This window comes from Schizosaccharomyces japonicus (genome assembly GCF_000149845.2).
Source record: "Schizosaccharomyces japonicus yFS275 unplaced genomic scaffold supercont5.1, whole genome shotgun sequence".
NCBI classification, from domain to species: Eukaryota; Fungi; Ascomycota; class Schizosaccharomycetes; order Schizosaccharomycetales; family Schizosaccharomycetaceae; genus Schizosaccharomyces; species Schizosaccharomyces japonicus.
Window position 1 is genome coordinate 3,172,806 of NW_011627860.1, and position 27,582 is coordinate 3,200,387.

The 27,582-nt window shown below is 45.8% G+C and overlaps 16 protein-coding genes across 16 annotated transcripts; 7 read left to right on the forward strand and 9 right to left on the reverse strand.

Annotated features, from left to right (window-relative positions):
• Positions 1–49: 49 nt before the first annotated feature.
• On the forward strand, positions 50–1,592 carry SJAG_00530 (sensor for misfolded ER glycoproteins Yos9). The gene is made up of 3 exons (XM_002171772.2): positions 50–189; positions 241–504; positions 620–1,592. Exons 1-3 carry the CDS (start codon positions 124–126, stop codon positions 1,187–1,189), a joined length of 900 nt encoding a protein of 299 aa, XP_002171808.1. The 5' UTR covers positions 50–123; the 3' UTR covers positions 1,190–1,592.
• Positions 1,334–1,705, reverse strand: SJAG_05191 (prefoldin subunit 2; the record flags this gene model as incomplete). Its single annotated transcript, XM_002171771.1, has 1 exon — positions 1,334–1,705. One exon carries the CDS (start codon positions 1,703–1,705, stop codon positions 1,334–1,336), a length of 372 nt encoding a protein of 123 aa, XP_002171807.1.
• Positions 1,706–1,974: 269 nt separating this feature from the next.
• SJAG_00529 (folylpolyglutamate synthase) lies at positions 1,975–3,605 on the reverse strand. The gene has a single exon (XM_002171770.2). The coding sequence runs from the start codon at positions 3,428–3,430 to the stop codon at positions 2,183–2,185; it is 1,248 nt and encodes a 415-aa protein (XP_002171806.1). The 5' UTR covers positions 3,431–3,605; the 3' UTR covers positions 1,975–2,182.
• Positions 3,606–3,740: 135 nt separating this feature from the next.
• On the forward strand, positions 3,741–4,736 carry SJAG_00528 (hypothetical protein). Its single transcript, XM_002171769.2, has one exon. It carries the CDS (start codon positions 3,852–3,854, stop codon positions 4,569–4,571), a length of 720 nt encoding a protein of 239 aa, XP_002171805.1. The 5' UTR covers positions 3,741–3,851; the 3' UTR covers positions 4,572–4,736.
• A 117-nt stretch (positions 4,737–4,853) lies between these two features.
• On the forward strand, positions 4,854–5,955 carry SJAG_00527 (zinc finger protein Yth1). The gene is made up of 2 exons (XM_002171768.2): positions 4,854–5,101; positions 5,228–5,955. Exons 1-2 carry the CDS (start codon positions 4,929–4,931, stop codon positions 5,568–5,570), a joined length of 516 nt encoding a protein of 171 aa, XP_002171804.1. The 5' UTR covers positions 4,854–4,928; the 3' UTR covers positions 5,571–5,955.
• Positions 5,956–6,033: 78 nt separating this feature from the next.
• SJAG_00526 (protein phosphatase regulatory subunit Pab1) lies at positions 6,034–8,862 on the forward strand. The gene is made up of 5 exons (XM_002171767.2): positions 6,034–6,375; positions 6,428–6,479; positions 6,535–6,575; positions 7,038–8,314; positions 8,367–8,862. The coding sequence occupies exons 2-5, from the start codon at positions 6,448–6,450 to the stop codon at positions 8,388–8,390; spliced, it is 1,374 nt and encodes a 457-aa protein (XP_002171803.1). The 5' UTR covers positions 6,034–6,375; positions 6,428–6,447; the 3' UTR covers positions 8,391–8,862.
• On the reverse strand, positions 8,575–9,737 carry SJAG_00525 (rab GTPase binding protein). The gene has a single exon (XM_002171766.2). It carries the CDS (start codon positions 9,707–9,709, stop codon positions 8,972–8,974), a length of 738 nt encoding a protein of 245 aa, XP_002171802.1. The 5' UTR covers positions 9,710–9,737; the 3' UTR covers positions 8,575–8,971.
• A 156-nt stretch (positions 9,738–9,893) lies between these two features.
• Positions 9,894–10,265, reverse strand: SJAG_00524 (prefoldin subunit 4; the record flags this gene model as incomplete). The annotated part of the gene is made up of 1 exon (XM_002171765.1): positions 9,894–10,265. One exon carries the CDS (start codon positions 10,263–10,265, stop codon positions 9,894–9,896), a length of 372 nt encoding a protein of 123 aa, XP_002171801.1.
• A 129-nt stretch (positions 10,266–10,394) lies between these two features.
• Positions 10,395–11,286, forward strand: SJAG_00523 (40S ribosomal protein S5). Its single transcript, XM_002171764.2, has 2 exons — positions 10,395–10,585; positions 10,693–11,286. The coding sequence occupies exons 1-2, from the start codon at positions 10,476–10,478 to the stop codon at positions 11,192–11,194; spliced, it is 612 nt and encodes a 203-aa protein (XP_002171800.1). The 5' UTR covers positions 10,395–10,475; the 3' UTR covers positions 11,195–11,286.
• Positions 11,287–11,293: 7 nt separating this feature from the next.
• On the reverse strand, positions 11,294–13,056 carry SJAG_00522 (2-oxoadipate and 2-oxoglutarate transporter). The gene is made up of 2 exons (XM_002171763.2): positions 12,953–13,056; positions 11,294–12,639 (listed from the first exon to the last, which is right to left on the reverse strand). Exons 1-2 carry the CDS (start codon positions 13,013–13,015, stop codon positions 11,821–11,823), a joined length of 882 nt encoding a protein of 293 aa, XP_002171799.1. The 5' UTR covers positions 13,016–13,056; the 3' UTR covers positions 11,294–11,820.
• A 309-nt stretch (positions 13,057–13,365) lies between these two features.
• Positions 13,366–17,985, forward strand: SJAG_00521 (cytoskeletal protein binding protein Sla1 family). Its single transcript, XM_002171762.2, has 2 exons — positions 13,366–13,740; positions 13,835–17,985. Exons 1-2 carry the CDS (start codon positions 13,507–13,509, stop codon positions 17,651–17,653), a joined length of 4,053 nt encoding a protein of 1,350 aa, XP_002171798.1. The 5' UTR covers positions 13,366–13,506; the 3' UTR covers positions 17,654–17,985.
• A 98-nt stretch (positions 17,986–18,083) lies between these two features.
• SJAG_00519 (DUF962 family protein) lies at positions 18,084–19,833 on the forward strand. The gene is made up of 5 exons (XM_002171761.2): positions 18,084–18,302; positions 18,347–18,413; positions 18,470–19,093; positions 19,154–19,299; positions 19,348–19,833. Exons 1-5 carry the CDS (start codon positions 18,285–18,287, stop codon positions 19,609–19,611), a joined length of 1,119 nt encoding a protein of 372 aa, XP_002171797.2. The 5' UTR covers positions 18,084–18,284; the 3' UTR covers positions 19,612–19,833.
• On the reverse strand, positions 19,468–20,547 carry SJAG_00518 (chorismate mutase). Its single transcript, XM_002171760.2, has 2 exons — positions 19,816–20,547; positions 19,468–19,762 (listed from the first exon to the last, which is right to left on the reverse strand). Exons 1-2 carry the CDS (start codon positions 20,521–20,523, stop codon positions 19,700–19,702), a joined length of 771 nt encoding a protein of 256 aa, XP_002171796.1. The 5' UTR covers positions 20,524–20,547; the 3' UTR covers positions 19,468–19,699.
• A 698-nt stretch (positions 20,548–21,245) lies between these two features.
• SJAG_00517 (hypothetical protein) lies at positions 21,246–21,938 on the reverse strand (the record flags this gene model as incomplete). The annotated part of the gene is made up of 2 exons (XM_002171759.1): positions 21,246–21,688; positions 21,746–21,938. The coding sequence occupies 2 exons, from the start codon at positions 21,936–21,938 to the stop codon at positions 21,246–21,248; spliced, it is 636 nt and encodes a 211-aa protein (XP_002171795.1).
• Positions 21,939–22,171: 233 nt separating this feature from the next.
• On the reverse strand, positions 22,172–23,759 carry SJAG_05190 (RNA-binding protein Nop12; the record flags this gene model as incomplete). The annotated part of the gene is made up of 3 exons (XM_002171758.2): positions 23,476–23,759; positions 22,981–23,433; positions 22,172–22,906 (listed from the first exon to the last, which is right to left on the reverse strand). The coding sequence occupies exons 1-3, from the start codon at positions 23,599–23,601 to the stop codon at positions 22,172–22,174; spliced, it is 1,314 nt and encodes a 437-aa protein (XP_002171794.1). The 5' UTR covers positions 23,602–23,759.
• A 16-nt stretch (positions 23,760–23,775) lies between these two features.
• SJAG_00516 (V-type ATPase V0 subunit A) lies at positions 23,776–26,784 on the reverse strand. The gene is made up of 3 exons (XM_002171757.2): positions 26,763–26,784; positions 26,619–26,719; positions 23,776–26,341 (listed from the first exon to the last, which is right to left on the reverse strand). The coding sequence occupies exons 1-3, from the start codon at positions 26,779–26,781 to the stop codon at positions 23,957–23,959; spliced, it is 2,505 nt and encodes an 834-aa protein (XP_002171793.2). The 5' UTR covers positions 26,782–26,784; the 3' UTR covers positions 23,776–23,956.
• Positions 26,785–27,582: the final 798 nt, after the last annotated feature.

Sequence of the window (27,582 nt, forward strand, 5' to 3'; positions counted from 1 at the left end):
GTATACACACCAACACCGTATCTGGTTTACCACACCCTCCTTCAACCGTCCTATCCTGCTTACCACACCCTCCCTGCACCCCACTATCCCCCTTCCATACTGGATATTACCATTTCCACGAATATGCGGCGTTTTACTGTTTTGAGCTTATTTTCGCTTGCGGCATGCTCCTTATTGAATTACGAAGATGTGAGTTCGTAGGAATTGGTTTTCGAACGAAGAAATTCTGACGGGTTTTAGATATTTGCCTACCCAAAGTATTCGTTTGTCTGGAGCACAGATGAATTGACAAAAGAACGTGCCGAACAGCTGGTTCAGGAGACTCCCGAGACTCAGAACACACAATATCTTCGTGTCGGCAACGAAGAGTTTCTCTGTACATATCCTCAATGGAAAGGTGTCATTGAGACTTTCAACAATGGTGCTTCGCACAGCACTGACGACGAAGTCGTAGAACAAGGACTTCAGGCTATTCGGACTCTCGGAGGAGTGTGTTTGTTAGACGTATGTTGAACGGGATGGGATCTGATGTGGGTCTGAGACCCTTTCATCAGCTTTACGCTTGTCATTTCCTTTCCCTTTTTTTTTTTTCTCTCGAATCTCACTAACACATTCTTAGCCCAATGGATACTGGACATATGAGTATTGTCACGACACCTCCATTCGTCAGTTCCATTACGAAGATGACAAGCAAGCAGCACAAAATTATTATGACTTGGGTATAGCTCCCGTAATTGAAAGAAGCAGTATTGGTGCTTGGACCGTTCGCAAGTCCGGTACTAAACGTTCTCTTCAAATAGAATGGATCAACGGCACAAAGTGTGATTTGACGGGAAAACCTCGTCAGACATTGGTTCAGTACGAATGTGTCGATGACGGTGACGCTCCACGAATTGCTTGGTACACTGAGCTTTCAACGTGTTCTTATTCCATGACGATTCACGTCCCTGCTTTGTGCGGATTAGAACCCTTTCGTCGGTCGGACCTTTCTGATGTGCAGAATATCGTTTGCCATCCAGTTGTTGAAGTCGCGACTTCAACAAAAGAAGAGGATGATGAGAAAGAAGAAAAAGAAAGTGCCCCCAACGAAGACGCCGTCACTAATGTTGACGAGTCAAAACCGGTTTCTACGTCTATCTCTTCGGTTTCCCTTCCCTCTTCTTCTTCTGTCTCGATAGACGAATTGTAAATGTACTACATGGATTCTCTCGTCCTCTTAACGCACACGTTTCCCCTCTACCATGTCTACTATACCCCACCTCCCTTCAACATCACTCCTACCACCCTTCGTGTAGTTATATTCCTTCAAGAAGACGGTTTTGTTTGACGCCGTCTACTGACGAATGACTTGGATGTGATTCTTCTTTTGAAACTCGTTAAACTCTTTTTCGAGCTGCTTGTACTGTTCCACCAGTCGCTCCATGGCCGTTTTAATCTTCAGAAAGGTTAGCGCGTCAGTTACATATTGCTTGATAGCGTGTGCATGTGTATGTATGTATGTGTTCCATACCCCGTTACTTGTAGTTTGAAGAATAGGAAGAACCGTTTCGACTTTACGTTCGGCCAGCACACCATTGATCATTCTGTAGCACTTTCTATCCTTGTCCGTTTTCTCCAGCGTGTCAATTACCAACCTGGAGTATGTGTAAGCAATTGAACTTGGGCTGTGAAAAACATACTTGTGTTCATCTAAATCCGTCTCCAAGTCAACGATTTTTTGCGCAACTTGCTGCAGGTTTGCTTTGTACGCATTGTACTGAGATTGAATGACTAAAACGTTACGTTAGAATATTTGTTTTTATGAAAAGTTAAGCCTAAGCAGGACTCTTGGGGAACTGCTCACGACGTGCCTTCTTGGTGACTTGGTTTCCCGGACATATTCTCCACGATAATGAAACAAATGAAACAAAAAGTTGCAGTTGATAGGTGTTGTTTTTGTTTCTTGTCTACTTTCTATCGAGGCAGGAACAGCAGCAGGAGTAGGTCTCGATAAGATAAGATAAGATTGCGATCAACTTTATTTAGTTTAAGCGGCAGTAATCTTTGACAGGGAAAACGAGACTTGCTGAACGAAAACATAATTTCATAAAAATCCAAAAAGATCAAATAATTTATTGTTCTAAGGGGTTGTTTAATCGTGCGTAACTCCATTGTGGACCATTGTTCGTTTCCTTCACATTTTTCATTCTAATCCATAATACAGGAATACACGGCCGAGAAGGTACAAGCTACCACAAACAATCACATTGTTTGGGGTTCTCTCAACCGCGTAATCGATGGCTCCGTGCCAATTGTCGGAGAATTCCTCACAGGGAAGATTGAGAGAGGCGGCAATTTTGGCGATAGACGCAGTTGGCTTTGCATGAATCCACGGCATACCCGCAACATCTGGAAAAGTAGTAGCGGCAATACAATCGCCAGGCTTCACAAGAGTCTTAATAATCCCCAGAACATCCTTTGTTGAGGTGAAAGCCATTACCCATGTAACTGACTGACCGGGTTTACGGTGCTCCTCAATATACTTAGAAAGCTCAATGGCGGCATTTTCATTGTGCGCACCATCAAAGACAATTCTGCCCACGTCAGGAAGTTCTTGAATGTCAAGACGTCCCGGCCAGTGTGTGTGCTTTAAACCGGCTACAACGTGAGGAAGCATGAGTGGAACAGAGTTGGAGATAATATCAAGTGCAGTAACGGCACATGCCAGATTAGCGCCTTGGTAAGCTCCGTTAAGACTCGTTTCATAAACGTTTTCACCCCAGTTGGGCGTGTTGACGATCCATTTGTGTTCATCGTCCTTGACCGGTTGGGCCGTAACAGCATGCACAGGACCGGCAGACAACGACTCGGCCACTTGACGCACAGCATCCAAAACGGTAGGATCGTTTGTACCATCAATGACGCAAGGAACTTTGGCTTTCATGATTCCGGCTTTCTCTCTTGCAATTTCAGCAAGCGTATTTCCCAAGAAGAACTGGTGATCAAGACCAATCTTGGCGAGTACAGACACAAGTGGCTCCTCAAACACGTTTGTTGCGTCCAATCGTCCACCAAGACCCGTCTCGATGACTGCAATGCGAACATTGGACCGATGAAAGCACTCAAACGCTGTAGCAGTAAGCAACTCAAATTCCGTAGCTTCAGTATGATGGCGAAGATTCGTCTCGTTCACCTTGTTCCAGCACTCGTTAAACAGAACTTTGCTAGCTTTTGATCCATTGATAGAAATACTGTCTCGGGGGTCTACGAAGTACGGACTTGTGTAACGACCAACTTTGTAGGATGCTTGTAAGAGTGATGTGTAAATGTAAGTACAAATGCTTCCCTTTCCGTTTGTTCCAGCGACCTGAACAGCCAAAAATGACTCTTGTGGATTTCCCAAGAGCTTTAGCAGCTTTAACATACGCGTAAGACCCAAATTAATCGGCATTTTGAGGAGACAGTTTTGAAGAAAACAAAAAAGGTACTATCAAGAACTGGTTAATTGAGAGGTAATCAGAAACACGGCGTTTCAACAGAACAACTAAGTCTACAGGTTGTAGATGACGATTTCACCAGGCCGGAGGACTCGTTCACAGCGTGTTTTCATGTTTCATTATAGGTGGTGAGCGCGTCTTCTATTTAAGAACTCACGTGATGGTTTAAGCTTTTCGCTTATTTTCGCATTTGCCGTTTTACGCAGTGCAATATTGTCGCCATATACGTCAGAATGCCGCAGAAATCCAAAACGTTATACGTAAAACTCGGGTATAAATAAGTCTGCTGCCACTGTGAAATTGCTAACAAAACTTTCACTACAGTTCCGCTTGAACCTTTTTTATTTTTATTATTTTTTTACATTACTTATTGTGATGCCGACTTTTCGAAGAAGACAGCATCGTACAGAAGAAGAACCCCCGCCTTATACACCTTACCCGGAGCACGGAAATGTTGCTTGTGAAGAGATTCCCTCCTACGATCAGGTGCAATCGGGCAGCAGTAGCAGCAGTAGCACAAGGGTTTATCCTGGTGCAACAGGAGCAGCTACTGCTGTTCGTCCCGAAGATGTTGCGGTAGAGATGGATCCTCGTGTGTACGAACGTCGACAAAATAACGCTGCAATGCCGGTTTCCTCGAATACAAGTATGAAGGAACGTTCGTACGCCGCAGCAGCTGTCCACTCCATTAATGAAAACAAAAAACGGAATAGAGACATAATGAAGGCACCCTTTAAGAAAGACTTTTACCGCAGTCTAGGACAAAAAACGTCCTACAAGACAAAGAAGTTCAAGGACCGGTCGAAGTATTATGCGAAAGAATTTGCGCATGACCTTGCTGATGACTTTAAGCAACCCGTTGGCTATGGTGCCTATGGGGGCTATGGTGTTCCCTACAATTATTACGCCGAGACTGGCGCTAACCGGGCTCACGGAGAGCCTTTGCAAGAAGGCACTCTGCGAAACGATGAGACGTACGCGGCCCACGGCGCCGGTCCATTCGGTTCTCGTCATCGTCGCCATCCAAACTACGACCCCTTCATGATTGGCGTTGGTGCAACCAGCTTGGCTCTCCTTGGAGCATTTATGATTTAATGAGTCAATCATCAAGCATTGTACAACGAACGACCACCCCTCCTTTCATGACCAAACCAATTGCACAATGCATATGATAATATTGCTGCTACATACGATACTAGATACATGGGTTCACATATCTTTGAGGACGTTCAACAGCACCTCGACAGAACTTTTTAATAATTATTTAATATACGAATATACAAATAATGACACATCCTATTCTGGGAGCGACGTCATGGTGTTGGACCCTGTCGCTTAATTTGCCACGTGGCAGACGTTTAAACTAAAAAGGGTCAGATGAAACTCACCACCATAAACCAACCACCAAAAGTAAATCACCTCGAGAAAAACATGACAGGCACACAGGCGAACATGACAGAATTCATTAAAGAAAAGGCTATTGCGGCCGATTTTACGCCTGTACGGTTTAAATTTGACGACTATTTAGAAAGACACCATCAGTTTGACTACTCAGCACGTTACGACGCCCATCAGAATGCTCGAGAAAATGGCTCAAAAATGGGCAGTGTCGTATGCAAGCATTGGTAAGTGAGCGACGGAGACGAAGGACGGGAATCGATGGAGAAGATGTTCTGTGGGGATCGTTTCTCGTCGTTCTACGCTCCCTCAGAACTAAATGACGCGAGCACATTACGTACTAACTCCTTTAGGCTGAGAGGTCTCTGTAAAAAAGGAAATCAATGTGAGTTTTTGCATGAATACAATCTAAAAAAAATGCCTCCTTGTCATTTCTATGCGGAAAGAGGTTGGTGTTCCAATGGCGAAGAGTGTTTATATCTGCATCTTGATCCCAGTAAGCAAGTTGGCGTCTGTGCTTGGTACAACATGGGCTTCTGTCCCTTGGGTCCCATTTGTCGAGGAAAACATGTTAGGAAGGGGCCTATCTGTGAACGATTCCTTGCAGGCTTCTGTCAATTAGGGCCCAACTGTCCTCATCCTCACCCTAAACACATTGAGCCCATGCACCCTCCTCAAAAGAGAAAAGAGTATTAAAGGGGGGCACTCAACCCGGGAGAAAGTTTGGTTCATTAGATCAAAGTTCTTACTACTTTTTTTCTGCTTTCTTTTAGGTCCTTTTTCCTTCCCTTTCACTTTATCCCCCTTCGACAACCTTCGTTTTGATTTCCTACAAAATTGATGCAACCAAAAAATCGTGTTTTCATTTTAACGAATTTTACGTGATCCTCCTCTATGCAGAATTATGTTATCGTTCCGGTCGCTGTAACCAACTCTGCACAAAAAACGTAGTTTCTTATTTGTAATTATTTGCTATATACATACAGTGCCGCACAGAACATTTAGTTGCTAGTAAGAAGGCCGCCTTGTACAAATTGCATCGAATTGCGTTGCTTTTACGATCTCTTGCACTTTAAATATGCAAATTAACCTCGTGAACCATCATCCACAGCAACATCCATTTCCATTTCCAATCCCTCCTCCCTCCTCCTCCTTCTCTTCTTCCCCTCTTACCTGCTCTGTTTTCCCTCCAGCCCGCTCGCCTGCTCTGCTGCTAATCTCCAGTGCACACCACCACTGACCCCCGGTAGTGTTCACCCACTCCGCGCTGACCCCTCCCAACTGCCGCTTGCATACCAGCAAGACTCCACCACCATCCACCGGAGACCCCTCCAAACCGTTAGATTTGTAATTTCTCAGTGTCATCGCCTGTTGTAGAGTTAGATTAATTGTCTCACGGACCTTTCGGACGAGACAAGCAGCTTTTTTAAATTTTTGGACACATTGCGGGAGCAAAAACGAGAACAAGTGTGAACCTAGCCACTCCAACGATAATTACAGAGTAAAGAGCTTGAAACCGAGCGGCAGGGAACCACGAAGACTCACAGTTGCAGGAAGAAGTTAAACGACAAAAATGGATGATTCTCGTCCATGGAAATTTGCACAGTATGTTTGATTGGAACACGACTACAAGAATGAGATACGAGCAGTAACTCTCTAGATGCTTTGGAGACAAAGGCGACGTTGAAGACATTACAGAAGGTATGGTACCCATCACATGATCAGAAATGGTCGTGTTTTCGAAGAATGAATACTTGATGAAGATGCTGCAGGAATGAAAGACCTTGATCGGGCTCATTCTGAGTCCGTTCGGGTGTTTCACGACTTACGTGGATGGACGAACAATGGACAATGCCGTTGACAAGGGTTTTGAGACGGATAGTTTCCTTGACTAAGCAATTCTGCTTGTCCAAGCATTTGATGCGTTTATTCGTTTTGTTGATGATTGAAATTAAGCACTTTTGGGATAGATTGAACGTTCCTAATCGTACCCCACTATCAGAACCTTCGTTCTCTGCTTGAATGCATCTCGATATACCTGTCCTACTCCGTTCCATTACACACTCTCTACTCCCTTCCCTTCCTCGTACCTGCACCTTCATTTCTTATCATTCCCCTTCCTTTTTATCCCCTTCCCCTCTCTTCTCACTAACCTTCCTCTAGCCGACATCATCTCGGCCGTAGAATTCGATCACACAGGCGATTACCTTGCGACCGGCGACAAAGGTGGTCGTGTGGTTTTATTTGAGCGTAATCATACTAAAAAAGGTTGCGAGTATAAATTTTTTGCCGAATTTCAAAGCCATGAACCTGAATTTGACTACCTAAAGTCATTGGAAATTGAAGAAAAGATTAACAAAATTCGCTGGTGCAAAAGAACTAATCAAGCGCATTTTTTACTGTCCACGAACGACAAAACGATAAAATTATGGAAGGTGTATGAAAAAAATCTGAAGGTTGTTGCAGAAAATAATCTTAACGACGAGTATGGATCTCCTTCGTCGACACCCATTACGCCTTCTGCACTTCGTCTTCCTCGGCTTAGCCATCATGACACTATTGTTGCGGCCTCTCCTAGACGTGTGTACGCGAATGCACACGCTTACCACATTAATTCCATCAGCGTCAACTCTGACGCCGAAACTTACATCTCGGCCGATGACTTGCGTATCAACTTGTGGAACTTGAACATCTCTGACCAATCCTTTAACATTGTTGACATCAAACCTGACAACATGGAAGAGCTCACAGAGGTGATCACGAGTGCCGAATTCCACCCCGTGAACTGTAATCATCTTATGTACAGCAGCAGCAAGGGCACAATCAAACTTGTGGACATGCGTGAATCTGCCTTGTGTGACCGGCACTGCAAGCTCTTCGAAGACGAGGAAGATCAGGACAACAAAAGTTTTTTCTCGGAGATTATTTCGAGCATTTCTGACGCAAAGTTTTCTAATGACGGACGCTACATCCTTTCTCGTGACTACCTAACATTGAAGATTTGGGATGTGAACATGGAAAAGAGTCCCATCAAGACCATTCCTCTGCATGACGTGTTGCGCACAAAGTTGTGCGATCTTTATGAAAACGACTGTATTTTCGACAAGTTTGAGTGCATATTCTCTGGCGACGGTAAGCACGTTTTGTCAGGAAGCTATAGCAATAATTTTGGTATATACCCAACGGATGTTTCCTACACTGGCGATGAAGGTCAGATTGTTTTGCAGGCTGATAAGTCTGCATTTAAGGCACGGAAGAATGCCGGTGCCGCCTCAAAAATGAGCATAATGAAAGACTATGACTGGACTTCTCGTAATAACAACGCTATGGGTACCGCTTCTGCCGGACTCGACCCAGACACCCTAGACTATAACAAAAAGATCCTGCACGCAAGTTGGCACCCTCACGAAGACTCTGTGGCTATTGCCGCTACAAATAATGTAAGTGATCTGCTCGATGCATACACGCTGCTCCTTTCTACTAACCTTCTAGTTATTCGTTTTCTCGCGACTTTAAATAGTAATGAACTTGTTTTACGAAACAGGATCCGACTGAGCTCTTTGTGAGATACTGCAAGTAATCCTAATGCTACGTTTGCACGTACAAGTCGCTCGTTTTGTTTCCATTGTTTTCTCTTCTACTCACACAGACCCACCTATGAACGAAAGAAAGCCAGAGCCCCAGCTTTTTCCGATTTGTTCTTCCTACAAATAGCTTGTCTGTAGATATCTCTTTTTACTATTTACAGTATCGCTTTCTATTCGTGTCGACGCTAACCCAAGCCCCAAGCACGCTTACTCAAATAATCATTAATCAATGAAGCTCGTTTGGCCAGAGCCGAGATTCATGTACGACATGCGACCATTGCTATAGTTTATTAGGCAATATAAAAGAGCTACTTTTTGCGCAAAGGGGAAATGCAGGGATAATATGTGCGTGTGGGATGTATAGCAAAAAACCGTACGGAGAAACTGTATACTGACACAGGTTTTTTTTCTATTTAACTCAATTCATTGTGAACTCGCTCTCGAGTAACGGAAACACTGTTCATTGAAATCGTTATCGTAGTAGTAGTAGTAGTAGCAATAGGCCATCAATCACTTGAAGAAGCACCAGTGCAAAGCAAGCGCCAAACACAAGTGCAGGAATACAATGCCAATACAAGCTAACTTACATATATACGTCCCAGCCTTCTGGCATACAGGGTAAAGGTTTTTCAGCAGGAAAACCAGCGAGACTGATAGACCCGAACCGGTAAGTATCCAACGAACAATAGACGATATATGCGATGGCAACAAAGCAAGTGGAGGGCTGGCCAACGAAACGGGGAGCCATACAATGTTTGCATAACCGAAGAGACAAATACACTCTAGTAATTTTGGATTACAATTGTAGAACCGAAGAAAGGCCCACAAGAACACAGATATAAAACCCGTATAGCCATATAAAGCAGCGGCAGCATTCACCAATTGATGAATATTATAAGCAACAGTGTCGGAACTTGTTTTATGTGTGATGTATTGAGTCATAGATTGAGAAAGGAACAAGACTTGCACGATTGTTGTCGTAATCCAGAAAGGACCGTACAAATCAGCTCTATCGTCAAGGATATCAAAGAAATTAACCGTAGGAACAAGGGCGTGCACACATCTTTGCATTACATCGTTTGTGGAGACGTCGAACGACGACTGTAAAAACCACTTTGCAGTTTGCGAGGAACTGCGATGAGGAGCTCCAGACGATGGCATGGGCTTGTCAGCATCAAATGTCTCGTCAACATCCAGTGTTGTTCTGCCTAAATCGGCATCTGTATCAATTACCGCCGCGTACGACATTCTTTCGAGGTGAGGATATAGAGAAGGGCAGGCAAAAAATTATAAGGAGAACAAAAGAAAGAACAAACAAACGAACAAAGCCTGGCGACTATGAGTATGAAAAGACGCTTGCAAAGTAATAAAGCCCGACGAGTTGATAAAACAAGTCGTAGATTGTCCGAAGACAGAGTAACTGTTACGACACTTAATCCAAATTAATTTGATCGTGAAACTTGGAATAGAGACGCGTTTTCAGCTCCTTGATGCGGACCATGTCTTCTTCCATTTTCTCGTCAAGTTGTTCAACAGCTTTATTGAGTTGTTCTTGATCTTGTTCAAGATGTTCGTTCAACTTATCGAGAGGAAGCTTGAAAAAAGCATCTCCTACTTTGTACATGGGAATTTCGTCAACATCGTCCTCGTCCAAAAGCTCACATTCGTTTGTAGCGTCCACAACGTCTTCCAGCTGTGTTTTCAACTTTTTCTGGTCCATTTCCATCACCGCGTGACGGGCATGAAGAACGGAAAACTCGTTTAAGAGAGCTTGGTCTTCTTTCGTGACGGCAACTTGGCTCATGTTGTTCAAAATATGTAACTAGCAACTGGTTTTGTACGGAAAAATCAAAGAGCAGCGAAACGTGAGGTTGGGGGAGGTTACGTTCACAAAACTGCACCAAACCCCGTCGAAATTCAGCAGTCACACAGAAACGAAACAAATCACGGTGACTTGGTTTACCTTTTACGGTGTCGTTTCTACCCTCCACCAACCACACAAATAATCTGCAAAATGGCCTCGGCGACTCTCCTCCCAGAAGTGTCTTTGGACGAGAATGGAAGCATCAAGCTTTTCAACAAGTTCCCCTTTGAGGGTGTTGAGGTGAAGGACATTTCCTTGGTGTAAGTGAGAAATGTGCTGGTCGGAGGCAGTAAGGTCGTCGACAAAGTCGGCGCAAGCCTTCCTACCAGTGTTTGTCTCCGTATTACTTGTACTAACAGCTCTTTAGTGACTACATCACCATCGGTAACGGTCAACCCCTTCCCCACACTGCTGGTCGCTTCCAAACCAAGCGTTTCCGCAAGGCCCGTTGCTTCATTGTCGAGCGTTTGGCTAACAGCTTGATGATGAACGGCCGTAACAACGGTAAGAAGCTCTTGGCTACTCGTATTGTCAAGCACGCTTTCGAGATCATCGCTCTTTTGACCGACCAAAACCCTCTCCAAGTTTTGGTTGACGCCGTTGCTGCCTGTGGTCCTCGTGAGGACTCTACCCGTATTGGTAGTGCTGGTACTGTCCGTCGTCAAGCTGTCGATGTCTCTCCTCTTCGTCGTGTTAACCAGGCCATTGCTTTGATCACCATTGGTGCTCGTGAGGCTGCTTTCCGCAACGTCAAGTCCATCTCTGAGTGCTTGGCTGAGGAGATCATTAACGCCGCCAAGGGTTCTTCCAACTCTTATGCCATTAAGAAGAAGGATGAGCTTGAGCGTGTTGCCAAGAGCAACCGTTAAAATGAATACATCGAGAGATTTCAACGAGAATGGCGCTTTAGTGCTGGATGGGAGGTGGGTAGTTGGAGGGGGTCCCGGGTGCAGTGTTAGGATGTGTATGGTAGATGTCGTGCTCATTGTTCGTTAGACGATTGTGGAATTCTCTGTGAACAGCCAATTCATGCTTGTACTTGGTCTCACTCTGTTTTCTCTATTCTCTGCCTGCTACAGGTTTTTAGATTTCTTTTCCCCACGTTTTCCCCGCATCTCCCCCACAACCTTAGTTTCTCACCACCAGAAATGTGCGCCGACTTGCGACACCCCTGAATCGGGTACTATTTTGATTGGCTGAAAAGCCGCCAGCGAAACCGTTACTATTCATTTGCAAAAGGACCCGAGTAGTTGCGAGAAAGAGAGAATAACAGGTGCACGAAGAACATCTGTTGAGTCGACATACGGATAACAAAAACGGGAACAAAGGAAGAAGTGGAAAAGAAAAAAACTGAAGAGCGAAGACGAGTGCGTTTGCGAGGGGCGAACGCAAAAGACTGATCAACGCAAATGGACGGGAAATTGGAAAACAATTGGAAAAGTATATATGATGCTGATGATGAAGAAGAAAAAAGTGTTCATGCTCAGTTCCTTGCTCAGGCGAGTTGGAATTTCTTGTACAGTTCAAGAACGCCGTTAAACACAACCAACAAAATACCACCGCCAGGACCAAGACGAAGTACCTTGGGAATGAAACCCTTGTACAAGGCACGAACACCCTCCTCGCGCCAGATGGTGCGGACGGCAGGGAACGCCCAGTTGTACTTGGGGACTTGGCCAGGGACCTTGACAGTTGTTTGGACACGCGACTTGACAACGTCGAAGGGCGTGCAGAGCATAGTACCGCAGATACCACCCAAGGTACCGGCGGCCAGGTTCTTGGCCATCTCACCACGACGAGTGGTGGTCTTGGGCAACAACTTGCGCACCTTTTGGATGAGACCGAAATAACCAGCATTCCAAATCACATGGCGCCACATCGTTGCCTCGAAACCGTTGTACAGCGAGCGAAGACCCTCTTCGCTGACAATTTTCCGCAGACAGTCGTAGGTGCCGGAGTAATGCGCCATGTTGCGCGAATCCTGCAGACGAATCTTGACCAATTCGAAGGGCACCACTACAAACGTCTCGGTGAAACCGGCACACGAGCCGGTCAGCACAGATAACATAGGCGTGTTCTTCTTCACGTTGAACACACGGCGCCACAACTTGCCGTAAAAGTCGTTAGACGCGAACTTGAGCGCACGTTTCGGCGCCTCCATCATGATAGGCGGCAAAATACCGCGATACAAGAATGCCGGACCTTCATTCTTAACAATTTGGCGCAAGCAGTCAAAGGTGCCTTTGTACTGGGACTGGCCCACAGACAACTGCATCCGGGTCTTCACCACATCCAGAGGATACAAACACAGCACCTGTACACGTTAGCGAATGTAAGCGATACAAACGAGATTAGCCGCATTAGCGAGAATATGTACTCGAAACGACTCGTCACGATCCGCGCCAATTCCGCGATGCGAACAGGCACTGCCTAGGCTGCTCCGTGGCTAACTGCCGAGAACCGAGGCATTTCCGCGGATGTAGCCGTTTCTCCGGAAGCGAACTCCCGAGCACGGAAGCACGAGCAACGCGACTGAAAGCTGCAGCCGCAAAGTAGCAGAATGACGACGACGCGTGTCCGGACGTCGCAATATCGAGCATGAGCCTGTGCTAGACCAGCTAACGTACCTCTGATATTCCAGCAGTTGCTCCAGCTAAAAATGTGACGGAGAAGGGGATGTCGTTTTTCATGGCGGGGACAGGTTCTCAGAACACATGGCTCTGCCTTTCCTCTTATAAAAGACAATAGTCACAGGCTCGGCCTGGACGCTGTGGGTGATACCGACCGTTGTAGATAACGCTTGAGCGCGCTAGATTGCGTTATTCCGATTACTATCGGTGAAGCGAGAATCGGCAGGCTCGTTAAATGGAATACGGAGGCGCTGTGCATTGCGGTATAGTTGTTACGGAGCCACCAAATATATCGTTAAACAATGCAACGTACCGCTTTGCACTGTGCCACGGAGATTAGCTTCCGCTAGCGCTCACTAGTTATCGCTAATGCACACTAATCCTCGCTCCTGCTCACTATTCCATGGCAGGCAGTGCCTAACGCCGGGTAAGGCTCCTGCCAACCTCCAAGACGCTACTTTCCTGCCTTTTCTGTGTTCTGCATCCAAAATTGCAAATACTCCGTTCATCTTGGGCACAAGTAGCGCTCCTTTTCTTTTCTACCGTTCCATATGGCTGATCTTCCCGTAATTGGAATTTACAAAGTCCTATATGGATACACAGCACAAAACGACGGAAGCACTGGAGACGATGATCCTCTGAACAAGGAACTGTCTATAGAAGAAGACGACCTTTTGTGTCTTCTGCAAAAAGGTGAAGATGACTGGTTCCTCGTGAAACGGAACGTTCAGAACCAAGACGGCCAGGGTGAAATTGGCATTGTGCCGTCAAATTACATTGAGGAGGTGTGTAGACGGACGACGAGGATGGAACCGGGGAGCTGTGAACCTGTCGTTGTCTAAGCTTTTGAACGTGTCTGACTAACAAACGTGTGTGTAGGCTCAACCTGCAGCTTCTGTTTCTGCTCTGTATGACTACGCCAAACAGTCTGTCGACGAACTGGCTTTTGCTGCTGGTGACGTCTTGAATTTGTACGGGGACTTGAATAGCGATTGGATTCTTGCAGGCTGCAAAGGCACCTATGGCTTGGTTCCTAGCAACTATCTCGATATGCAGGCAGCTTCGAGTGGTGCTGCTGCTCCTGCAGAACGAGGAGCCGTTTCTGGCCAAGCTCCGTCACAGCAACCGGTGGCACCGGTGCCGACGCCTGCTCCAGTTGCAGCACCAGCACCTGCTCCGGTGCCAGTACAAGCACCAATTCCAGTTCCACCTCCTCCAGCACCGGCTGCTGCTCCAGTTGCGGCTCCAGTTGCGGCTCCCGCTCCGCCTCTGCCTCCAGCAGCACCAGCACAGACAATGAAGGCTCCTCCGCCGCCTCCTCCAGCAGTTCCGCCGGCACCTTCATCTTCTTCGTCTGCTGCTCAAAACTTGGCTCCTCCTCCTCCACCTCCGGTGCCACCTAGTGCTCCCGCTGCCCCTGCAGCACAAGCACAAGCACCAATGCCCTCATTGCCGCCTCGTACAGCGGCTCCAGCAGTGACGCCTGCCAGTGCTCCGGTTAATCCTACCACATCCGTGCTCCCTCCTCCCCCTCCTCCACCCCAATACAGTGCTGCTCCCAAGGAGCGTGTGAGTGAAGAACAGGTTTCGTCGCAGAGAGCTCCAAGTTCTCCTACCGATGCTTATGGAAACCCAAATGATCATTTCCGCTTGCACGGTGACGATGGGCTTTCGTCTCCGACTCCTGGTGAACCAGACATGCCTTTCAAAAAATGGGATATCCAGGAAGTTGTAGGAAAGAAAAAGAAGCGTTCTGGACAGCTTGCGATTAACAACAAGCAAATCGTTTTGACGTTTAAGAAATCGTTGGATCCTTCTCAAAGTTGGTCAATTACGGATTTGATCACCTATTCTTCTGAGCGTAAACATGTCTTCATTGAGCTGCATGGGCTGGGCGGAGAAATTGTTTCGCTGCACTTGCATGCTGGGAGTGCCTCTAACGCTGAAAGTATAATACAAACGCTGGGTGACGCCGCCGGTACTCTTCGAGCTGCGGGTCTTCGTGAAATTGCTGCGGCTAGTGGCTCGCCGCTTCCCAATTTACCTCCTGATTCCGCACTTGATCGCTTGAACCGGGAGGGTGAAACTCGTGTGCGTGCCTCTTCTTCCTCAGAAATCTTTAAGACCAATAAGTCTGGACGCGGTGATGAGGATTACAACCCCGCAAAGGGTGAGCGGTTGGCTACGGTTCTTTACGACTTTGAAGCCGAGGAGAGCGACGAGCTTTCTGTGCGAGCTGGCATGCGCGTGGTCATTATTAATGACACAGCAAGTAGTGACTGGTGGAAGTGTCGTTATGGTAATAAGGAAGGCGTTGTTCCTAGCAGCTTCTTGGAAGCAGACAAGCCATCAGCTGCTCAAGCCGGCGACACTCAGTCCCACAGACATGAATCTGGCTCCTCTAACCGCAAGAGCTCTTCTCGTCGCCATTCTGTGTTGAAGCCCGACTTGAGTAAGCTTCGTACGTGGACGGATAGAACGGGTGCTTTCAAGGTCGAGGCAGAATTTATCGGATTCAGTGATGACAAGCTCCATTTGCATAAGGCAAATGGCGTAAAAATTTCCGTTCCCAGCAACAAGATGTCTTTAAGAGACCTTGACTATATTGAGCTGATAACCGGAAAGCAAGTTTATGACCGAGGTGAGGCAAATGCTTCCTCTTCTAAGCCTGCTGAACCTCTTAATGATGATGCTCCCCCTCCCAAGCCAGCACGTCCCCGCCAACGCTCGCGAGACGAGCATGAAGAACTGTCTCGCTTCAACCCTAAGAAGGAGCCTCACAAGGTGGAAATTGTCACTGAGCAGCCGAAGCCTAAGTATGATTGGTTTGACTTTTTCCTTCAATGCGGTGTTGACTTTAGTGTTTGCAACCGTTACACTCGTAATTTCCAGAATGAAAACTTCGATGAAGAATGCATTCCTTCGTTGAATGAAACAACCCTTCGAACGTTGGGCCTGAAAGAGGGTGACATTATTCGCGTGATGAAGCGGGTGAACGAATTGCGTGGTACTCCCGTTCCCACATCTGAGCCTGCTTCCTCAGAATCTGCTGTACCCCATACCGAGGCTGTTGTTCACAATGTGATGACTGGAAAACCTCAGCCTGATATACCAATTGGTGCTACTCGCAGATCCCCCACACAGGAGATGGAGAAAGGCCATTCCGTGGATGTTAATGTACAACAACCCGCTCCACAATATACTGCTTCCGTTAATAAGCAGGTTGCTGCCGCTGCTCCGGAGCCTACTAAGCCTGTGCAAGAAAAGTTTGACGATGACGCCTGGGCAGTTAAGCCGATTACGGAGCCACCTTTGCGTACATCCTCTGTGCAATCGGATCCCATGAGTTCTGTTGCCCAGGGCATGAAGAGTGTGTCTCTGGGCCCTAGTGGTCGGGAGCTTCCTTCTGGTGTAAATGCTTATCCGGAGCGTCCAAAGTCTGCACCAGTTCCTGACGAGGCGAAGAACGTTCAGGCTCGCGAGAAACCTCTGCCTAGCATTCCTGAGGGTGGACAAAATCCCGTTGCACCTCAACCAACTGGCATTACAATTCAAAATGCCTACTTTACAGTTCCACCTTCTATGGTTGCTGATCCGTTCCAGTCACCTTTGTATGTTCAGCCAACTGGATTCAACCCTCCCATGAATGCTATTACAGCTCAAAAGACAGGTTTAACTGCTGCGAACATGATGATGCATCCTCAGGTTACAGGTGCTATTCAGCAAATGGTTGCTCAACGCACTGGTATGCCAGTCCAGATGACCGGCGTTGCTGTTCAACCTACTGGAATGCAACCAGCTCAAATTCCTGTTCAGCGTACTGGTATGGTCGTGCAACAGACTGGTATGCCTATCCAACGTACAGGTGTGCAACAACCCCTCCAAATGCCAGTTCAACGCACTGGTGCTGCTGCCCAAGCGTACGGTAACACTGTTCCGCCTGTTTCCATGCAATTGCAACCTACTGGGAACTATGCGCCAATGCAACCAACTGGTTATGCCACTGAAAATACTGGTCTTTATTCTCAGCCTACTGGTTACGTCGCACAAACTCCCGCGTACCAAGCGCCCACTCCTTCAGTCCAAGCACAACCTACGGGTTATGCTGTTTATGGTCAGTCTACTCCATCAGTTGGCATGCAGGATGCTTCTATGATGTCTGCACCTGCTCAAAATTATGCACCTCAATATGCAGCAGGTGTCGACTATAATGGTGGGGCTTATGCTGCGCAACCAACGTATGGCTACGATGCGAATGCCGCTGCTGGAATGGGAGTTTATCCTGATCAACAACAGGTTTATGATGGTGGTTACCAGCAGATGAATAATTATGGCGGATATTACCCTGACGCCCAGCAACAGCAGCAGATGGGTTACAATAATTACAATGCACCATATGGCCAGCAGCAACAGATGGATTACATGAATCCCCAACAGTCCTACGACTACAATGGTGCTGCGCAAATGCAGAATTATGGTGGCTATGAACAGAATGCTACATACCTGACGCAAGCATCTCCTTATGACCCTGTTAACAATCCTTCTTTATACATGCCTAACGGCCAGCAAAACCAACAGATGTATGGCGACAGTGCGCCTAACTACGGAGCATATGCCTCTTCTAATCAACCAGCAGCAAAGACGGGTCAACGTGCGAACATCTCACAAGCGACTCCTGATAATCCGTTTGGCTTTTAGGTAATCCTCGCTGATAAATTGACACATTGCGTGTTCCCCCTTTGTCCATCACCCTTTCCTTCGTTGAGTGCTATGCTACGTTCGTTAATATTGCGTCGTAACAAGCTTTTTTGATCATTGATATAAAGACGAAAATGACCAGGATGCTACGTCTTACCTTGTATTTAATGCTTTCCATATGTCTGACGTTTCGGTAGACATGGTATATTCTGAAACTACACTCCGTACTAGTCTTTGACTCGTTATGTATTCCTCTGCAATCATGTCTTACACGGCGTCATACTACAGGCTCATTTTCATTTCTTTCTACCGTACTTTAATTCCATTCTATGAGTTTTGCTAATATACAATTCTGCTACTTGTAAGTTATAGGAATGGGAGTGTTTGTACTTTTTTGTTTTTGTAGAAACTCGACTTGTATTACGCAGCTCGAGCTGAAGTTACAGACATTGTTTCATAAAGCAAGATAGAATGTCCAAACAGTAATAGCTCTTAGTTCCTTCTGTCTTCGTTCTCGAATTTTACCTGGTAGCTAATTGTTGCTGCTTCATTGGAACCTCAGGTACAAAGCGATACTGTAAAAGGCACGTAGTACGGGGTTTTCGTTAGTCAAGTTATTAACAGAAGGAATATGATTAAGCCTGATAAAGTTTGTACCATTTTTTATATGTGTTTTTGTGCTAATCTGTGTAGTTGACGAAAAGCTATTTGTTCTACAGGGAATATCACAAACAACCAGGAAATGTACTAGTCCATAAGAGTAAGGATATAGAGACTTTGCAAGTTAAAAATACACCTCTTCTGACAAATGATTAGTTTTTGTCCCTATTTTGTTGCACACGGCCTTCGTGTTGCTTGCTTCAAAAGACTTACATATAAACGCTACATTTGGAAGCGATGGGGCAAGTGGTCATTTCCAATGTGATACTACTTTCGCTATTCCTGCCTTTTTTATTTACTTTCTGTACTATTTACGACTTCGGGTTTCCCTGGCCTTGCTGTATCTTCCAGTTTTTTATCTCTTAACGCTTGGCCTTGCTTCTTTCTGGCTTTCTCACTTTGAGGTTTCGCTTGTGGAACGTTTAGCTTTTCGTATTCATATTGTCTCATGGATTGTTCAGTTCATTAGTCATAAGTACTCTGAGCATCGCCGTCCAGCATTGTTCAAAAACCTCGTCCAATCTCTTATGTTTGCTCCAATTTTTGTGTTCATTGAGACTGTGTTCTCGTTGGGCATGTACTCTCATTTGAAATCTCGTTTGCATCGACTTGAGCGCGAACGAACGGGGGGCCTTCAAAAGATGGAGAAATTCCTTCCGAAAGCAGATAATGAGTTGTTCCCCCATGAAGTGTTACATCCTGCACTTTCTCAGCCCGAGTTCCGCAGAATTACCAGTCGCTATGTTATTCGTCCGCTCCGCCAGACAGATTTGACCCAAGGTAAAGCACTTGCTTAAATGAGTCAGTAAGGTTTTTTTTTTTACTAACACTTGGACTTAGATTATCTTTACTTGCTTGATGTCCTCGCAGCTGCAAAAGAGAAGCCTTCTCTTTATCACTATAAAGACATGTTCTATGACATGAAGAAACGTTACGAAGACACTTATTTCATTATTGTCGCTCAGGACCATGAAACAGGAGTCATTGTATGTTTTAGTTTTTATCTTTCTTGTAACTAACACCGTTTATTACAGGTTGGAACAGCATCACTGATCATCGAACACAAGTTTATCCGTGGATTGGGTACTTGCGGGCACATTGAAGATGTAGTCGTGCATCCTCAATACCAAGGTCAATCTCTTGGAAAAACACTTCTCACAATCTTAATTGATTTGGCCAAAATTCTTGATTGCTATAAAGTAATTCTTGATTGTGATGAAGAAAATGTTGAGTTCTATCACAAATGTGGACTCAAGCGCGCAGGTGCCCAAATGAAACTTTACTTGAAGCAGCACTAAATGTATCTATAAGAAAAAAAATTCTAACGAAATGACTTTTGCACTATCATTTCATCAATGAGATCAAAAACAACTATGAACATTGGTTCTACTCGAGACGTTGAAGAAGGTAATCAACCTCAACCTTCTTCGTCATTGGAATCACATAATCCTAAAAACATTAGTTAGCAATAAAATGCACACACGATAGCAGTATAAACATACGCGATAAATACTAACAACGACATCAGCCGTGACTCGGTCACTGGGCTTGTCAGGCTCGGCTGGATCACGACCATATGTAGCAGCTTTGTAGTGCAAGCGGTCTAAGACACGCTGTTCCTGCTTCTTGTCTACGATAGCATCCTCGATGCCCTTAATGTCGCGAGCAAGAATAAGCTTCTTGTATAACTCCGGGTTCTGACGATATTTAGCTTCGGCGACGAACTTGCCATAGTGAATTCTGCGTGACAAAGATTGCAAACAGCTAATGTCACAGACAGCCGTACTACCGTAGTTGTCAGGATCAATGCCCTTTTCACAGATTTTGGGCACAATGGAATGAATGTAATAGTTCAAAATATCGTTGTTTACGTTCACGGTATTGGGATGCAAGACGGTTTCGTGTTGCAACTTGGGTAAAATAGGTTCGGGAAGATCATCAGTGAAAGGATATTCTTCCGGATGAGCGTAGCGTCTTGCAAGAGCATATGGCTTTTCATGTTCATGCAACATAAACATTAAGAAACTATTCCACCGTTCGGGAAGTTTCAGCTCTGGGATTCCATTCTTTTCGTAAATTAGATCATTAGTCTTCAGCTTTGCGCGTTCCAAAAGATCAAAAATAATAGTGTCTTCTTGAGAAATCAAAGAATTGCGGATGTTCGTTAAAGAAACTGCTTTAGGGATATCTTTCGAGTCCGTAGAAGCCATAGTATTAACGGTTCTAAGTACCAAAATGGACTAAATAGGAAAGTTTGGTTTTATCGCGATGTCGTTTGGAGAGAGAGAAAAAAATGGCAACACACCGACAGAGATATGAGACAAAAGTTGATACGAAAGTTCAAGGGAATCTGATACGATGAAAGATGAATAGTATTGAATGCGATGTTACTTAATAGATAATTGAGAAGTTTTTGAGTTTTCCCGTCTGCGTTATTGAACAAAAAAAACTGAAGACGTAAAAACTTGATTGGGAGGTCTCAGACGATGAATCACAAGACGGAGGCTAAGAACTATATATGGAAATCATTAATGAGTGTTAAAGCTCCAGTATAGTCTATTCATCAAATAATGTTTAACTACATAAACAAATTAACAGCCAGCCCAGGGATTTTCGTTATCGCGTTACGGTAAACTGCTTTATGAACGTGGCTTTACACTCTGACAATGTTCTGACTCTTAAAGAACTAATGGATTTCTCACGTACGACTGTTTTATACTTGATTTGGATTAGTACCATAATCAAACACACAAAACATAGCTGCACAGTTCAGTTCCTTCACATAAACACAAGATAATGTCAACAGCGTCGTAGTCCTACTTTTAATATTCCCATTAATCCATTTTGTAAATTACCTATAACAAACAACAAAACATGTTATAACGCGCGGACAAGTGACATACCCGATGCCACCGCATTGCTTCCAAAGAAACTACATTTGGATCAACCTATCATCCCAAGGAGTGTCAATCACATCATCTTCTTGAGCATACGTCTTGGGTTTCTTATTCTCGAGCTTCCAGTTTTTGTAACGGAGACCAACTAACCGTATGGATTCGCACACTGTGTCAGTAATGCCAACTTTTCCGCTGTAGAGTACCCATTCACCGTCTTCTTTACAAGCACTGAATCGATCAGATCCCTCTGCAAGTAGAACATACGGGGAATCGTTATGTAATCGCTTCGGTAGAAAGTCAAAAAGAAATTCAGAAGAAGCTGACGAAGAGACATGAACAGGGCTCCCGGGTTCATAGACCAAGCGCTGCTTATCCTTTAACTGAAGAGAGTGATCCTGTTGATGCTGTACACGCAATAATTGACCATTTTCAACTTCGCCGATATACAACTTTCCGTCGCGTTGGTGTATCAGGAGTCCTGGAACAGAGTTAATACTAGGAACAGAGTCTATTGTCTGTGAATCTCTTATCGTACCTTGAGCATCGATTGTACTTCCGGAATTCACATGCGCGAGAAATGACCAGTATCGGGAATAAAGTGTTTGCAACACACTCGTTGGAGGCGGCGCCGTATGCCGCTTGGCTAAATCAACTGGTGAAGCAGTAGCAAAATGCCAGTGAAATACACACAGCTGAATGAGGATAAGTGTGAAAGAAAACAACTGCATTAAAAGGTAACAAAACCAAACCGTATCCGAGAGAAGATATGTAAGTTGCAGGAAAGTAAACAAGGACTGAACTCTATATACCAAAAAAATGGCTCACGAAAATGCTGTGTAAGTCATGTAAACAAACGCGACAGATGCCGTTGAAAGCACGAGGAACATAGACAACATGCGTGCCAACCGTATGCACCATCTCTCTCTAAACTCCTTTTCGTATTTTTACATCCGCTATTCCGCTAATGCTTTCCCTTTTTCGTTTTTGAGACGGGCTTCTTCTTACGATGCTTCTTCATGATAGGGTTGTCACCGGCCTTGGCGCGGTATCCTTCCAAAGCCATGGCAATACCTTGCTTGATAATAGCTTGACCAGATTTGCCAATAAGATTACGGGAACGACCTTCCAATGTACGATCGTGTTGATCGCCCTTACGCTTGCCCTTACCCTTAAACTTGTTTTGCTTGGCAACCTTACAGCGGCTGACACGAAGAGTTCTACCTTCAGGCATTTTTTTGCCATTCAAGAGAAGAGCCTTGTCGACAGACTCGGCTGACTGGAATTGAACGTATGCGAATCCCTTACCAAGATTGGTCTTCGGATCACGGATAATACGTACATATTCCACAGGACCACAAGGTTCAAAATAGCACCAAAGAGGCTCCTCCTCGGCTTCAAAAGCCAAATTTCCAACAAACACACAGCGTTTGTTCACCTGAGGAGCGGGATGGCTAATGTGATCGACACGAAGGTGTCGGTTAAGGAACATTGTTCCATTAAGTTTCACAGCTTCACGAGCTGCTTTTGAAGTTTCAAAGACAACGTAAGCATTTACACTGTCGCGCTCATCGTGAAACTTCTTCTCGATGAAAGCTGCCTTTCTAGGAATAACTTCAGAAAAGGCAATGGAGCGGAAGCGTACGGATTGGACCTTACCGTACTGAGAGAAGTGTTTTTTCAAAGACTTTGTTAATTTCTAGTGAATGTGTTAGCGGCGCTCATTAATAACAAGTTCGGCATGCATCGACCTGTCGATATGGAAATTCGTACCTTGTCAGTTACAATTTTTGCAGGAAGGTTGTTTACAAAAACGGTACGCTCAGACTTTTCGAGCTCTTTATTCACACGATTCTCGATTTCAACAAGGGGCTTCTCTTCTTCAGGAATTTCCTCCTCCTTTTCCGCCTCCTTCTTGTCCTCTTTTTCGTCCTTCTTCTCTTGCGTCTTCTGTTCCTCCTCCTCTTCTTCAGCAAGTTTTTCCAAGTAGTTTGCCTCTAACGATTCGTCTTTTTGCTTCTTCTGCTTCTTAGCCTTTTTTCTTTGCTGATTCTGGCTCAACTCGACCGAAGCCTTCGATTCTTTTTCATCGTTTTCACCATTTTGTTCTCCATCCATGGCAACGTCCTCGTCGACAGCAGAAGCTGCTGTCTCTTCATCGTTGTTTTTTGGTTCGGGCTGCTCGAGCACGGTAATATCTCGCTTAGGAGGTCTTTGAACAGGAGCCTGAACACGTTAACACTTGAATTCTTGTATTGCGACACTTACAGCGTTCTTAAACAAGTCGTCCAGAGACGAATCGACTTTTTGGGGTTCAACAGCCAAAAACGGCAATGCAGCCGGGATTTCTGAAGCCTGGTTGGCAGGCGATTCAGCAGACGTCTTTTTGTCCATTTTCAGAGTTCGAAAGCTACTGCTGGCTTGGTTTTCGATTGCCAGAGGTGTTTTGCTCTGACTAGAAATCGTTGTAGTGCCGCTACCAGTAAAGTGGTAGAATTGGGTAGGAAACTGCTACTACTGCTAACGAAGACACAGACGAGACAGAAACGAACTTGTCAAGCATCAAAATTGGATCTATGGGACGAATTATTATTATTATTTGACAGCTAGTACGAAGGGAGTGAGAGAAAAAGAAAAATAAAAAAGAAACTAAATTATCCAAAAGCACTTTTCGCCTGACTGTATCACACACGGGAAAAATGTGTTCATTAGACAACTCATTATGTAACAGAATGACGGTTGTAACATTCTACTCGGCGTTTTCAATGAAGTTGAAGGGAGTAAAGGCATAACCCTCACCTTCAAAGTGCTTAGACATGCCCTCCACCCAGTGCAAACGAAGACTGTGAAGCATGGCACTGGTACCTTCCATGGCTACGAGAACAGCACAGGTGATAACAAACCAAAAGGCAAACAAGATGAAGATCGCAATGGAACCAGAAACACCAGTCATGCGGAAACCATTAGCAATTGTCATGTTCCAAAGCACCGTCGACAGCTGATTGTGAGCGAGAGAAAGTGCCCACAACCGAAGGTAACTGGCGGTATGCGAAATACAACCAAGACAGAACTCAATGGTGTGGATTACCTGATGGATAACAATCTCACCAAGTTCAAAGTCCTCGTGGTCCTTAGGGTCGGCCTCCGTGACGGAGCTCAACAGATTTGCATCCTCAGCCGTATCATCCGAATCACGCAAAGACAAGTACTTGGGGGCAGTAGCTTTCTTGTGCTGACGATAGAGAGCGATGGGCTTGGCGCAGAGCAACCAGGGCACACAGATAAGAGCGGCACCAAGAAGAATAAGTTGAACGTACTTTTGTCCGGGATATAAAGGCTCAGCAATGGTGCCAGGAGACAAGAACATAAGAATAAGCATGTTGAGCAATCCAGGAGCACGCAGTCCGAGACCGTTCCAGTCGACACTCCATTTGTAGATAATTGTGACGACCAAATAACCAAAAATGGACTCGAGGAAGATTAGAGAGGGAATAAAGACGGCGTAGATGTCAAGCTTCTTCTTGAAGAAACGGTAGTTGCTAAGGGAAAGGAACAGACAGAATGTCATGTGCACAATACCGAAGATGACCGAAAGCTTCATTTTATACGAGTTCATGAAGAGAAGGTTATTGTCTGCGCTATGCCAAGCGGGATCGACACCGATGGGGTACGTTCCAACCTCAACTGCACGCAGAAGATCTCCACTAGCCTTGGAAGGCCAGTGCCAGCCGGAGGTGAAAAGAGAAAGCGGCTTACTAAAGATATCGTTGTACAGAAAACCCGTGTACATGGAGAAAGCACCCATAAGCAACAAAATGTAACGACCAAAGAACACCATACCAACCATCTCATCAAGATCCTTTTTCGCACCCAACTTCTTCTCGTTGAGAATGAATGCGAGAGCAATAGCAAACATAATCGCACCGTGACCCAAATCACCGAACATAATGGCAAACAGGAAGGGGAAGGTGACAATGGCAACGATACCATGGTTCACCTCGCGATACGAAGCAATACCGTAGGAATCGATAATCGATTGGAAACCCTCAGTAAACTTGTTGGTCCGGTGGTAAGTAGGAGGAACCTCGGACGTTTCAAGAACATTAAGAATAGTTGGGGCCTGCGAACCCAAACGTTGCGAAACATCGCGGAGAGAGGCCTGCACAAGAGGAAGGTTGTCCTGGGGACACCAACCCTCGGCAATAAGACACTTGTGATTCTGGTCGAAGATGAACAGATTCATGGCCTGATAGACGCACTTGTCCGTGTGCAAAAGAGTCTCCCAATGAGACAAATGGTCAGCTACGAAGGACAACTCCGTGAAAAGCGCGTTTTTCATGTTGTCGAGAACAGAAGAAAGATCGCCGATGCGGTCATTGACATCACGAAGCTGGTCGAGACGACGAGCGGCGTTATCCTCAACGGTGAAAAGCGTAGAGCCGAGACTGTCGGAAATCTTGCGAATTTTAGAGAGAATCTGGGTACCGTGAGCAAAAACAAGGAAGATAGTTTGAGCATCAGCGAGTCCATCGTCGTTAGAGCCGGTTGGAAGGTCAGCAGGAACGTGATAAATGTAAAGGTTACCGCGAAGTGTACGCCAAAGAATACGCTCCAAGTACTGGAACTTGGCAGTAGGAATGACACCGGCCACAAAGTCAATGGGAATACTCGGGTGTCCCGACTCGGAGAGCGTAGTCGGGGTAGTTGTCGTGTCGAGTTCAACAGCACTGCTGCCCATCAAAGGGGCAGCGAGTTCGTCGTCGTCTTCGTGACTAGCATGAAGAGCACTTTCGTCGAGACTGGAAAGCACGAGTCCCTCGTTGCTTTGATTGAAAAAAGCGTTTGTCTTGATCAGAACATTACGCAATTGCAAAAGACGCTCGTAGCGTTCATTGAGCGATTTGCTCGAGTCTGCCAGCTGGCGAATGCGAGAATCAAGCGTGTTGCACTGGTCCATAACCTCCTCGACCGTAGAGGAGTTGATCAGTTCTGTATTTTCAGAAGGACCTTCTTTGATGGGGATACCGGCAGAGGTAATTTCCGCATGGAAGTAACGGAGTTGGCGCTGAGTCTCGTTGAGACGGCGAATTTCTTTGACAAATGAACGTTGGAAAGGTGTTACGTCGGGATTTAACTGACCGTTAGTAAAGCTGTAAACGAATTCGAACAGCAGCATGAGGATACAATGAGGAGCATAGAATGCGAGCAGCACGAGTCCAATTTATCAGACTAAGCAATGTAAATGACTCGTTGGAACTGTCGGTCCAGAAAAGGAGCAAAATGAAGCAAGCTAGAGCAAACTGAATTGCTTCTTTGAGCCTTTAATAATTCATCTCCATCCATTCCGACTTTCTCTCTTGCATTGTGCTCTTTCTCACTTCCATCCAGTAGCCCGTTGTGGAGTTACTTACATCTCGAAATTGGATTGTCGACAAACGGCCCAGAGCAGCGACTGTTGCCCGTGCCGACTCGGTGGGCAGAAACAGCTGCACCAGCGACACATTCTCAGAGCCTTTTCAGTCAGAAACTACGAGCAAAAACAGCAAATTACTTACGGTACAGAGAGGGTGCCATGGGGGTTGAGGTGTGGTGGACTGGAGGGAGAGAGAGGACAGCTGTGTCGCCGAGGCGTAGTGCGGCGTAGGACGGCGTAGTGAGCCCCAGCGATACTTGCTGAATCCGAGTGTACTTCATTAACGGAGATACCGAAATTCATTGGAGCACGCTGTCGTTCAGTAGTTTACGCTATAATGCGTTGCGTTTCCTTCGCGTACGCTCCGGTGCACTAACTTTGTTTTTTTTTTAATTGCCTTGCGTCACACCAACGTAACGCCAAACTATCGTACGCCCTACGACTCGCTCGGTTGCCAAATTAACTACTTTAACTCACTTAGCGACTGGGTCGCGACCTCCGTGTCGGCTCGATTACTCCCTCGGCGCATTCTTTTTTGTTCGTGTAGCACTGCCACAAAGCAGCCAGCTCCCAGCTTCCAGCTCGTCCAGTCTTCTCATCACTACAATACCAGCAGCGTTTGCTTTCATCATGCCCGAAACCACCGTACGGCCTGCCACCGCCCGCAGCCCCATGGACGCGCTGCGTGTCCATCAGGCCGCCTTTGATTCGACGCGATTTAGAATTCTCAGCCAAGAAGAGGTGGACCACATGGAGCAGGTATGTACAGGGTAACGAGCTGCAGCGAGAGCTAGTGACCGCGTACACCGGCTGTGGAGCGCGCTAAGTAAAAATAGCGCGCACTAGCGTGGATTCGGTAACGCTACGTCTCGTTGCGACTCGGGACACTTCGCTAATGCTCGTTAAATTTCCGTATCCCCTTTACTAATCAGCAGCGCTGCAACTATTTGCGTGCCCGGAAG